Source organism: Etheostoma cragini, chromosome 3 (genome assembly GCF_013103735.1).
Source record: "Etheostoma cragini isolate CJK2018 chromosome 3, CSU_Ecrag_1.0, whole genome shotgun sequence".
In the NCBI taxonomy this organism is placed as follows: Eukaryota; Metazoa; Chordata; class Actinopteri; order Perciformes; family Percidae; genus Etheostoma; species Etheostoma cragini.
The window spans coordinates 21,075,178-21,088,235 of NC_048409.1; the positions used below are offsets into that span (position 1 = coordinate 21,075,178).

General features: G+C 41.0%; 1 protein-coding gene across 10 annotated transcripts in view; it reads left to right on the top strand.

Moving 5' to 3' along the window:
* Window positions 1–13,058, top strand: part of LOC117942502 (rap1 GTPase-activating protein 2-like) — an 85,346-nt gene that overhangs the window by 67,091 nt on the left and 5,197 nt on the right. For 5 of the 10 annotated variants that reach the window (XM_034867978.1, XM_034867977.1, XM_034867974.1 and 2 more), the window contains 14 exons: window positions 1,607–1,642; window positions 4,597–4,629; window positions 5,317–5,349; window positions 5,592–5,813; window positions 5,929–6,032; window positions 6,565–6,643; window positions 7,946–7,999; window positions 8,827–8,910; window positions 8,990–9,090; window positions 9,611–9,740; window positions 10,013–10,168; window positions 10,458–10,529; window positions 11,723–11,809; window positions 11,929–12,069. In XM_034867978.1, coding sequence (XP_034723869.1) covers window positions 1,607–1,642; window positions 4,597–4,629; window positions 5,317–5,349; window positions 5,592–5,813; window positions 5,929–6,032; window positions 6,565–6,643; window positions 7,946–7,999; window positions 8,827–8,910; window positions 8,990–9,090; window positions 9,611–9,740; window positions 10,013–10,168; window positions 10,458–10,529; window positions 11,723–11,809; window positions 11,929–12,069 — 1,332 coding nt within the window. The remainder of the gene's footprint in view (window positions 1–1,606; window positions 1,643–4,596; window positions 4,630–5,316; window positions 5,350–5,591; window positions 5,814–5,928; window positions 6,033–6,564; window positions 6,644–7,945; window positions 8,000–8,826; window positions 8,911–8,989; window positions 9,091–9,610; window positions 9,741–10,012; window positions 10,169–10,457; window positions 10,530–11,722; window positions 11,810–11,928; window positions 12,070–13,058) is intronic. The other 5 variants (XM_034867980.1, XM_034867979.1, XM_034867975.1 and 2 more) reach the window with 1 other exon arrangement.

A 13,058-nucleotide genomic window follows, 5' to 3' on the forward strand; every position in this document is an offset into this window, starting at 1 on the left:
CAAAGAGGTAGGAAAGGAAAAGAAAGGGGGAGAAAAGATAATAGAGCATTATGAGAGGATAGAGGACACATAAGGATTGGGATACACTTAAGGGGACAGAACAAAGGGCAAGTACAGAAAATACAGACATCCGGGTCCTGTTTTAGATTGACAAGGAGGCAGGAAGACAGATCGGTCTTGCTTGTCCTTGCTCTTGTCTGGTCACTGCAAGAGATGTAGATAATAATTGAACACGCTGTCAGCACTACAGGATCCCACTCAAATAGTACCAAGACAAGCTGCATCAGTGTGTCTTTAAAACTGCCACGGTCAACAGTGTGTGAGGACGTGGCGCTCACACCTCAAAAGATTCAAAGAAGAAAGAAAAGCTCAAGCTGCAAAAACTGCTTTTTAGGAATGAACCACCTCTAGTTTCCCTCTAATATCCCCAGTAAAGCGTAACACCACACACAGAGGGACAGAGACACACACACACCTCATGATAACATGTGCATTTGGCTGAGAGCACACACTGACTGCCAAAGTTGCTATCTAGCTAGATATAGACAGCTGTGCTTATTGTTGGTCTAGCTGTCAGGTGTTGACCCTGCAGGTCCAGCTCACAGCACTGTATCAGCTTACAGCGCCTTTAACTGGTTAATATTAACTCCTTGATAAGCTCTCTATGTGTGTGTGGTTCTGTATGCAGTGGTAATGATAAGCAGGTAACCGGTGTAGGGTAATATGATTATATTTTTATTACCGTAGTTCTATCAAAATGTAGTTATTTATAGTTTATTACCGCTAAAATACTGTCATTTAAAGGGCTGTAAAAACGTTTACGGACTTTCCTGGTTAAGGAGCTACAGTTCATTGGTAAGGCATTTATTTCCCGGTTCCTCTTGCTTTGTATTTTACGACGCTACTGAATGTGCCAGGTGTGTGTGAGGTATTGGCTGGTCCTTTAAAATAGGTTATAGAAAAGTGGGTCTCTGGATTCAAAAGAAGTGTACTGTGCAGCCATTGAAAGAGGAAAAATAGTACTGCTCTGGTAGATTCTTTTCCACGAATGCTTTAATGAATTTCTTTCTTTAACAGGAAGTTAAGTTTGGTGTCATTAATTGACATCTTTTGTGAGTTAGCGTGTACTGTTCATGTGCACACACACACTTCTATGGTCTAAACCATCCTACACACATTGCGTTTCCACATTATACGTGAGCACAAAGACACAAAGCATGTACACCATTATCACCCTCACAGCTCGTTTATGTGCCAAGGTGGATGCCCCGGAGAAAGAGACGTGGGAATATACTTAAGGATACATGGTTTTCTACGAGCATGTGTTACTTTCTGAGGATATGGTTGCTTATCAGTTGTGTGCGCATATGGTTGTGAAAGGCTGTAAGTCTCTTTGCTGCCCTGCCCTCTTGGCTTTGCTTTGAGCTTCAAAACACTTGCTTAAAGTGTAAATTGGAGTCAAGTAAAGGGCTAAGTCTCTGCTGTTGTACGGAATAAATATGTATTTGGTGTTGGTCGATTTTGTTGCTCTGAAAGTCAAATTTTAGCAGTGTTAAACTGTTGACACTGTTTTACATGTATTGTAATCTTCCCCCGTCTGTTTCAGTCTGCAGAGTTCTTCGATATGCTGGAGAGGATGCAGGTATGAAATTCTTTATCATTGTCTCCTTTCCTGTAAATCCAGTCTTTTCCTTGTATATCTTCCTTTTTTCACAACCTCTATTTCCTATGTTCTTTTGCTCTCCCTCTCTTTGACTAAGCTTTTAATATTGGGCAAAAGTTATGTGAAGTGTAGCATGTTTGTGCCATCAGGATATTCTTGCACTGAGTGAAACTCAACATACAGCAAGATAAAGTTTGTCCTCTCATTTTCCCTGACCACAGCCAGATTTAACCTATGCAAAGATAAGTCAGACAGACATGATTCAATCAGTGTTGGTCAGCCCAGCCAGCTGGGTTAACTTTGTTGGTCAGATTGTGTAATGGGCATGCTGGGGGTAGAGAAGAATAGCACTGAAACGATCTGGACTGGCATTACTATTCTCTCCTTCTCCGTATGAAATGTTAAAAAGTATTTCTCTCTCTATGACACTTTTTTGTACCAGCCCCCCCTCCCGGCTACCACCAGTGCCCACACCCCCCACCTCCCACCACAAGGCCCTAAGGGTACAGTCTGAGTAGTTTGAGGACACATGGGGATATATATATAAAGGGGAAAGGAGGAGAAGGAAGAAGGTATGAGGAGAAATGAAAGGCACAGAAAAAGAAAGAGAACAAGTGGCCAAAGGAAGGTCCAGAAGTTGAAGTGCTTCTTGGAGGTTCTTTTGGGGGGAGTCTCGCTTTGCCAGACCCTCCTCCAAAGCGCGCTGGAGGAGAGTCTGGCTACTCCACATAGCATTCAGGGATTTGAGGAAAACATGCTCTGGTTTATTGGCATTTCTTTAAACCAATCACAATCGTCTTGGGCGGTGCTAAGCACCAGAGGAAAGCCACAGTGCTGCTGCAAAATAGGCTTGGAAGGAACTTGTTTGGTGGATCATGTTTCAGTTTAAAAGTTGTTTTAGTCATGCAACATAAAACTCAGGGACAGATAGTCTTGCTAGCTGTCTGGATTTACCCTGCAGAGATATTAGAAAAGGTTAACCTAAGTCCTCATAATTTGACCTGAGTTTAAAATGCCAACACAAAGGAAGACCAAGGCAACGGATATCTGGCCAGAATGAGTGAAATCCAATGGGTTTATGGTCCACGATAAAATCTATCCAAGATGTGTGAATTAGGAAGTCATACCAGGTCTAGTCAATGGAAATAATCATGTTTTGAGTATAGAATGACTCCTACTTTTATGCATTATGGTTCACATCCAGTAGACGCTGAAAGGATTGAGTTAGAGAAAGTTAGTTTCTTTGCAACAATCTATAAATGCAGAACATTAAATTAGCCCAAAAAAAAAATGGTAATGAAAACCCACAATGACACAACGGCAAATCCCAGAACAGGACAGCAAATTGCCACAACACATATTGCACACTGATCCTTGATTGTGTGGCACATAGTATATTTTGGGGTATTTGACACTGTTATTTTTTAATTGTATTATTTATTTTTTTATATTTGAAAAAATGACAGATAACCCCTTTAATTTATTCCTTTTGTGGCACAAGATTATCTGTTGGTCTAAATTGTTGGTTTGCGCTTCCTTCTTCAGTTTGCCCAGCTGTCATGGTTTTTACTTAAGAGCCACCCCTGTTTGACTAAAGTTGGATGAAAAAACTAAATGGCCTAGCTGTTAAAGCATATTCTTTGTCTTTTTATGTGATTTGTCTCCCAAAAAATATAGAATAAGACCAGCCTTATACTGTCATTTTGAATCATGAAGGAGAAAGTTAGAAAGGTGCTGCTCAAAGAGATACAAAAGCACAGGCTGACTGAAGACATCAGTGGACTTATTTGGAAAGTGTGTCTTGTTGATGACAGTCACTCAAAACAGCCCAGTGATCACAGAGTCTCTTGCTGTCTCTCTCTCTCACACACACACACACACACACACAGAAACTGTGCACCTCATCCATCTTTTTTGACTCTAAGCCTGCATCGACCCGCTCTCTTGAACTCTGCCACCTTTACCGCCATATGTGGAACTCAGTGCTCAAAGTATGCTTCAATACTGTAATCTGGATGGTGCAGATGAAGGTCACCTTTTTGATCCCAATCTCTTTTTTCCCCTCCTTTTTTCTTCCACTTCAAACTTTCCTTCTTTCCACTTCTATATTTTTCCCTCCTTTGTCCACTCTTAATCTTTGTCTCTTTGTCTCTTTGTCTATGACTGAAGATTAAATCATCTTCAGAGCGTCTTGGTGATCAGTCTCGTATTGTTGATGATTCCCCTGTGACAATAACAGCGGCTCCATCAATATGCACTCAGACAGACACACACCACTACAGACCATACTGAGAATTGTGTGTGTCTGTGTGTGTGTGTTTGTGTGTGTGTGTGTGTGTCTGTGTGTGTGTGTGTGTGTGTGTACGTGTCTGTACTTGTACTGTGACAAATACATTTTTGGTATGATTGGTGTCATTAGACATGATGGGAGTGGTGTGTATGTTCAGTACTCTAAATCCCCACAAATGTTCATTAAATCACTTCTACATTATGCTCGGTCATGTAGAAAAGCTGTTCCACTGGGCCTGTACCATAATTGGCCAATTTACTCTGTGTAAATTGGCTTTCATATCTGCATATATATACAAAACACTGCAGCCTCGATCCGTGTCTCAGTGCTGCTTTGTCACAAAAAAGGCAACAAAATAAAGCAAGGACAACTTAGCATGTCTGGAAGATGATTTCAGAGAGATAGAATAATTACGTCTCTGTATTACCTGTATGTGTGTGCGCGTGTGCCTGCGTGCGTGTGCACATGCGGAAAAGTTGTTTAGCATGTATGAATCACTCAATTGTCATCTGACAAAACAATGAGGTCTCAGAATGAGAGCGCCATGTTCAGGCACAGTTATTTAAATGCACAAAAATAAACCAAACTTGCTTTTTGACCCTTGTTCTTTTCCGTCCTCATGCTGCGTACGGACACTAATTAGGTCCCTAAAGCTGAAGAGACCAAAAGATGGAAGGTGTGACCAGACACCACACACTTGTACACATCTGATCCGTTTGTGTTATCATTTCTCTGCATGTTTTATTTCATCAGTGCTTCATCTTGCCTCCTGACTTGCTCTGTGGTTGGTCTTGTCTCATCTGTCAGCCCATGAGGGATTCTGAACCCTGCCGTGAACATTTTCAAATTTTTCTCAAGGCTTTTAAATTACAAAAATATCAATAGTCTCCTGATCTGATTGATTATAAGTTGAATGAACTCCAACTGCCAATTGATCCTCTCTAGACTGCCAGGATCTTGACTCCAGCTGCTGCAGAATATAAATGACTGGCTGTCCGTAGCGCTGCGGCCTTAGCGGTGGAGACGGACCTCAGCAGTATTTAGAGGTCACACACTGGAGCTGTGCTACTCTAGCAGACTGCCAAATAACTACAGGCTCATAACAGCTCTTAACCTCAGGGGCTACTAAATGAAAACAGCTTGGATATCATCAAGGGATGACACGCCCTCATTGATGTTTGCTGAAGAATGTGCATTTCAGGCTGTTGCATCATCACCTTGAAGTCCGTTTGGCATTATAAGTTGTCCTTTCTGTTCCTGTGTTGGTGACTGTGCTCGCAACTGTATCATTGTTGTGAAAGTCAGTAGAGTTCACCTGTGTTAAAATGACTCCCTTTAACAGTATGTGTCCTCTATCTGACAGGATGACTACATCCCCTACCCACGGATAGAAGATGTGAGTCATTTTTCACTCACACAATACACTCATAACACACATTTACACCCCTATCATGTGTACCTACTATTTAGGAGTGTTTCTGACAAAAGATTACAAGACATTTAAAGTAGAAGTGCTTTCCAAGCTTAATTTATGAAGATGCAATTCTGGAAAAATGTCCTTTCCCCAGAGCTATTACATTTAATCATATATTTGGCTTTGATCGACCTCACAGTCTCCCTTTTGCCCTTCTGTCCAAGGTACTTGAGAAAGGTGGTCCATACCCCCAGGTAATCCTGCCACAGTTTGGTGGTTACTGGATTGAGGATGTGGAGGCACCAGCAGGGACCCCCTCTTCCTCAGAGTCCAGTTTCTGTGAGGAAGAGGAAGGCGGGGAGGGCATGAGCCCTGGTGGGGGACACAGCTACCGCCTGGAGTGTAATAGCACCGCCCGCGCCTACCGCAAACATTTCCTAGGCAATGTGAGTGTCTGCGTACGACCATCAGTGTGTGTGTTTAAATGAGAAAGACTGTTATTGTGTTTGACCTAAAATCTCTCTCTCACACACTCATAACTTCTTTTCTACACTCATCCAGGAACACATGAACTATTACTGCACGGGCAGCAGCATAGGCCACCTCATCATGTCTCTGAAACATGAAGAGGCTGAGGGACAGGAGTTCCTGCGCATCATGCTCAGGTACAATGAGGGACATGCACTGTCAGTAATAGTATCTTAATTTGAAGCATTTTACATGTCAAAATGTAAAATATGACACATTAATGTCTTTAATGACAAACCATGTAATAGTTGTGAGGACATTACAATCAAAGCCACAACTGTCAATTTCTCACATAACCACACTGCTAACGTCTCTGACAATTAATAATGAAAGAGGCCAACCTGGACACTGCCTCTCTTTTCCTGAAAACATGTTTGGGTCCTACTCCTCTCTCCTCCCTTCTCTTTCGTTGCAGCTCTGTATGCTTTGTCATGATTACCTCTGAATAGATTTGTTGTGCTGTAGGAGACCACTTTCATCACTAGCTGCTGTCTTTTTTCTCTGTTTCTTTCTTGCTCTGTTAAGACTAAACTCATGATCATAGCTTTTTCCTAATATTGCCTAACGGTGATTGCTTATAAACTATGTATAAAAGTTAAGAAATCTCTTTGATGGAACACATCTCTGATCAATCTAAACCAGAGAGCTCCTCTTTTTGTTCTTTTGCAGGTCGAGGATCAAAACAGTCCATGACAGGATCTCGTTAGCAGGCATCAACCAGCTGCCTAGTGTACCCCAGATTGCCAAGGTAAGACATAGTTTACAAGTTCAAGCCAAGACATGATGGCAGCTAAAGTGCCGGATTTGATTTATATAGGCTGGCTGGAGAACTGGCTAAGGAAGCTTGATGGAGAAAGACATCTTTACAGCAGCTTACTGATCTTATAATTAAAGGTGTTTGGTTGAATCAAACCCTGAAATGTTTACCCCCTTGGTGGGGTTTGGGCAGGTTAGAACACGTTGATTGCACTGTGGCTGTGGCTCAGATTGTAGAGTGGTTGTCGACCAATTGTAAGGTTGGTGTTTCAATCCCACATTAAAGTTTCCATGGGCTGAACTCAGAATTACTCCTGATGCTGTGCCATCAGTGTGTGAATGTTTATTGGCTCGGCCATTAGTGTATGTGTAGCGACGGTTGCCAAGCACGTCTGGCATGGCGCTGCTGATTTACTCAAAGCTGCTGTCCGACGATGCCACCTAGTTTTGTAAACTCTTGACAACAATAAAACACTTTAATTGGTAGGCCTAGGTCCTTTTTTACAAGGGAGAGAATGCATGGCAAAGGAAAAACAAAAAGGATAGAGAATTTCAGAATAATTTATTCAAACACAGAAAGAGTTTAACTTTTAAAATCTACAAAAACTGTTCGAAATGAAAAATACCCTTGAAACTGTGTTGTTAAGATCTTAAAAGACCGGCATAAAAACACAATTCAGGAAGACAATATCTCATGAAATGAAGTTAACTGTTCCCACACTACAGTAACGTGAGCTATTTAAATTAGATGGGTACATGGTCAAATGTAATTTTCTCTTACCAGTGCATTGCCATGTGTACATTGTCCATAGCAATCTACACCAATCGGCCCAACATTTCTCAGTAAGATAGTAGATGCTGTAAACATCTTCCTTGTAAATCTGTACAATAATTTACTTAGAACTAAGCAGGTCTGCCTTATTGAACATTATACATTTTCTCCAAAACTTGCAATTTTCAGCGTGTGGCTTGTTAGTTTGAAGTTTGTTGTTGTTTCCCATAGTGAAGGGATTTTGAGTACGGCAACACAAACAGAACGAAGCCGCGTGTCGGATGTCAGGCTTTATCCTGGAAATGTACTTCTGTTAATCCAGACTGAGAGAGGTATAACCTTCTGTAAGCAGATGTAATGACAAACCAAGGCTGTACATTACTGACATTTTTATTTAATTAAGATTTTGTGCATGAGCTCAATGGCATCAAATAACCATTTCCTTTTGCATCTTACTATGGTATTCTTTCCATACAATGTGAGATTTCTCTCTCAACTATATGATTCTTTTTCTTCTCTCAGCTTCTGTGTGACGATGCCACAGGGCTGAAGTTCAACCCGGTCCTCTACCCTCGGGTGAGTTTATCCTAAACTCCCACATTGCAACTTCATCATTACCAGTCGGACCGCAGCTCATCCATTATAAATATTCATTCAAGCTGACATGAGTTACCATTACCTGTCTCCGCCTCATCTGCGTGGGGACAATGGGGCACTGCAGGGTTGAAAGGTCTAATGCTACATTCAATAATATCTGCCACAACTTCATACCTTCATTAATAACTGTTTTATATATTCTGCTCATTCACAAAAATGTAATGCCCTTTGCTTATGGCCTGGGTCATTTTTTATAACATCAACTGATGCAGTGTATCCTTTAATTATTTTTGTCAGCATCGCCCACCTGTCCATACAACAACATTTCACTCCAACCTCCTTTTCGTGCCCTTTTAACCAGAAAAATAACACAACTCATCACATTTTTCCCTCATAAGCCCCCTACCTCTCAAACATCTGCCCTGTTCAGTAAGTGCATTATTCAAAAATGACTGATGACACAAAAGGGCAACAATTTCCTAAAATGGACACAATGGATCTGTTTCTCCTCCTGTGAGCCAGGCAGACGAGTGTGATGGAGCATGCTTTCAGCCTGAGCCTCAGGAAAGAAAAACCATCTGTTTCAGGCGGCAAGAGGCAGCTACGAGTTCACTGCTTTTGCTGAGGGCCCGGACAGCTCTTCGCATATCAGCCTTACGTAACATGTACAACCCCAATAAACCTGCCCTGGAGACATGTTGGAGAACAGGAAAACATGTTTTTCTCAAAGCCACAGCAAGAAGAACGTGTAGAAAGTTGAGTGAATTAAGTAGCCATGGGGAGTAATAGTTTTTGTGTATGCGCAGGGATCCCAGTTGATAGTGGCTTATGATGAACACGAGGTGAACAACACCTTCAAATTTGGAGTCATCTACCAGAAGTTTGGACAGGTGAGCAATCGTATTGTTCTTATCAGTGTACTCTAGTTTTTTCTGTCCTCCATACCATAATCATGTCTCCCCCTCACAGACATCAGAGGAAGAGTTGTTTGGGAACAATGAGGAGACGCCAGCTTTCAAGGAGTTTCTCAGTACCCTGGGTGACAATATGGAACTTCAAGACTTTAAAGGGTAAAAGTATTTGTAGAATGTGATTTTATTAAAGAAAAGTAATTCAAAACTGAAAAAGGCAGGATTTAGTTACATCAAAACAAATAGAGACCAGATAAAAGGTCCACAAAAATTAAAAAGAAGGGCATTACAGTAGAGCAAAGAAGCTGGGTTTAATTACTGTAACTCTGGAGCAGTTTGTCCTGCTGTTTCGGCCTCAGCGTGCCACCGGGATAAACTGCTTAGCGAAACAGATCTGAGAAAAGAAAATGCCACATGGACAGGTAATCAGAGCTTTGCAAACTGTGTTTATTGCCTTGCAGGCTTTTTTCTATTGTGTTACACTTGTTACTTTTACTGTTTGGGAGGCTTTAAATTGTAGCAGACACATTAGAGAAAGCTGTACAACACGTTTGGGTGACATTGGAGCTAGTTAGAATATAAGGTAACTTTCATTTAAAATACATCAAATATGATCTTATCTTATTACTGAAGGCTGGAATCCACACAGTACGTGACGGGTGCTTTGATAATGTGACAGGTTCCGTGGTGGGCTGGATGTTTCCCACGGACAGACAGGGTCGGAATCTGTCTACACTGTCTTCAGACAGAGAGAGATTATGTTCCATGTGTCAACCAAGCTTCCCTTTACTGAAGGAGACGTCCAGCAGGTACATCCCTTTGACAATTCTTTAATATTGTGACACTGAAGGCACGATGGATTAAGCTACAAAGGATCAACCGCACAGATGCAGCTAAATGTTATTCGCTATGAAGCCAATAAAACCCTCCTCAGAAACAAATATATTTGCTGGCCATTGGTTGGTATGTCGTAGAAGACTCATAAATTGTGCTCTTGTTTTAAAAGTGCCCTCTAAGCTAAACAAAACCAAATCTGTTTACCAACCTACAACCTTATGAATATTCCCCTCTGCTTTTTTAGCTCCAGAGGAAAAGACACATAGGAAACGACATCGTGGCCACAGTCTTCCAGGAAGAGCCCACACCATTTGTTCCCGACATGATTGCCTCCAATTTCCTGCATGCTTACGTGCTGGTGCAGGTTGAGAACCCCTGTACAGAACAGACAACATACAAGGTACCAGCAAGGCTTGTGTGGTGAAATGACACCGCTCCTACTGGTGCTCTGTAATAACTAAATTTGATTTTGAAACTGACAGTGGTCTTTGTCATCAGTGTGCTGTTGTGCTCACATAAATAACTGCATAAACGCAAAAAAGTACACAACAAATTAACAAACAATCGTCATGCTACAATGACATGGTGTTCTCAAGTTTTGCCTCGGATGTTGTTTCATCTTTCCAGCTCAAAACTTGAGCCCTCGTGGAATACGTGCTGATAACGTTTTATGGGTTTTATGTCAACAGGTGTCTGTAACAGCGAGGGAGGATGTGCCTCCTTTTGGACCCCCTCTACCAAACCCAGCTGTCTTTAGGAAGGTGAGAAAAAGAGCTGATAAAACTGTCATTTTAGTAGAATCAGGATTGTGTGGAGTATTTTTACATTGATTACGTTTACATGCACATGATATTCCAGTTTTGGGGTTAGGGTTAGGCAGTAAACTCAGCGTAAAATGCGGTAAAACCTGATTTCAGATGCATATCCTGAATGCGCTGTATACATGTCCAAAGAATGCTTCTAATACCCAAATAATACCAGAATATCCCACGTCTTATCGGAAAATTATAAATTCGGAAAAAGGCCTTATTTGGAATATCCAACTGGAACATGCTGTTTACATGACCTGTATCAAATTCGGACTATTGTCATATTTGGAATAGTGTAATATTGGTGTGCATGTAAACATTCTCAGTCTTGTATTGCTACTTTTATGATCTGAGTACTTCTACCACAGCTTGTATGTATTTTAAATGTCCTCATTTAAAAACAGTTTAACTGTGGGTAGACATTGAAAACTGTAAACCTTCTTTTCATCTTGCATTTTAAAGGTAGCCTTGATGATTCTATCAGTTCATTGTCACAATGGGGGAAACTGCATTCTAGAAACAATCTGGCTTCTAGACTCAGAAGATTCAGTTACTTATCAGGAAATGATTTGCAGCATTTGGGGGAGATACAGGACTTGAAGCACATGAGGATTTAAATCAGTAAATCATAAGTTGAGTCTCTTTATCAAACTCATGCAATAGTGTAATCTGTATTACGTGTATAGGACTGGGCGATATATTGATATTATACCAATGTTGTGGTATGAGACTAGATATTGTCTTAGATTTTGGATATTGTAATCTCGTGATATGACATAAGCATTGTGTTTCACTGGTTTAAACGGCTGCATTACAGGGAAGTGATGTACTTTTATGAACATACCAGACTGTTCTAGCTGTTCAATTGTTTGCCTTTTTCACACTTAGACACTATGTCCACATTAAAGGTGATTATTTATCTAATATCTAAGTGTGAAAGTATTTTGTTAAAGCGCCAATTGTCAATCCTAGAATATCGCTGCAATATTGATAAGGAGGTATTTGGTCAAGAATATTGTGATTTCTGATTTCCTCCCTTTCGCCCAGCCCTACTATGGCACTGATTATAGTTCAACTTTTCCTTTCCTTAATGTTGCCCTAACACTACCTTTTCCATCTCTCTCTCTCTCTCCCTCTGTCTCTAGGGTCCCGAGTTTCGAGACTTCCTGCTGACAAAGTTGATCAATGCTGAAAATGCCTGCTACAAATCCGACAAATTTGCCAAACTAGAGGTGACACACGTCTGCGACACAGCCACACTCAAACACCCTAGCATGCCTTAATTCGCAGCTCAGCTTCGTTTATAATAATGACCATAATCACCTTCTCGGTGTGTGTGAATTGATTCCAGGGGCGAACGCGAGCTGCACTGCTGGACAACCTCCACGACGAGTTGCACAGACAGAGCCAGGCCATGCTGGGTCTGGGCCAGGCGGGAGAGGAGGACAAGCTGGAGAACGGGGGACACGGGGGTCTGCTAGAGTCCTTCAAGGTGAACATGAACCTGGATAGAAGTGTACAAGACACCATGCATTCTTCCCTCAGCTCTGTGACATTAATTTATCACCGTTGTTAATGCACAAGAGTGTAATGTTTTCTTGCTGTAGGTCATCTAAATGCCACAGGTCTGCAAGACGACTTAGGTGCCAACCCATCAGTAGTGTTGTTCCTCCTGCTTTTCTCCATGCTCGAAGATTCTCACCTTATACCTTATAGCATGTGTGTGTGAAAATACTGTGCTTATGTATGTGTAAAACAAACTGTTTCCTCTCTCTTTGTGAATCATACTTCTCAGTTTTCAATTTTTATTTGCCACCTAACTGGTTCTGTATCATCCCTCAATGTCTCTTTACACTCTTTTGTCCTCATCCAAAGGCCAATTGATGTTAATAGGATGTGTTATTTCCTCTGTGTGTGTGTGTGCTATATATGTGTGACTAATGTGAAAATTTGGCTCTCTTACTCTTCACAGGCATTATGGACAGCTACTTTGCACTTTCTGCAGTCGGTCCCAGGGGGTGCTGTTCTCATTGCTATCCTTGCAGTCACTGTGTATTACCTGTCTGCAATACTGTAAAAACAACAGAGGATTGCCACATAATTAATAAACATTATTTGATATGATGTTGTTTGTGTTTATGCTTCCAAAGAAAATAAACACGTCATGCTTGATCTGCAGTACATAGCAGCTTTAAAAAAGACAAAAAATTAAATATATAACTGTTTTTTTTTATTTCAGTGATACCGGCTGGAATGCATTATGGAGTCTAGAAGAAATGTTATGAATGTTGTTATCAATGAACAAAATTAATGTTAAAAATTAGAATAATAAGGATTTAATTTAATAATAACACATGTTCACTCATTCACTCCAAATCACTTGGTTTCATTAATGGAGAACTGAGTCCCCTGGTGGCTGTATTGTGCAATAGCATCAAATAATCTAAATGTTAATTCATACATTAAAACAATCTTGCAAGT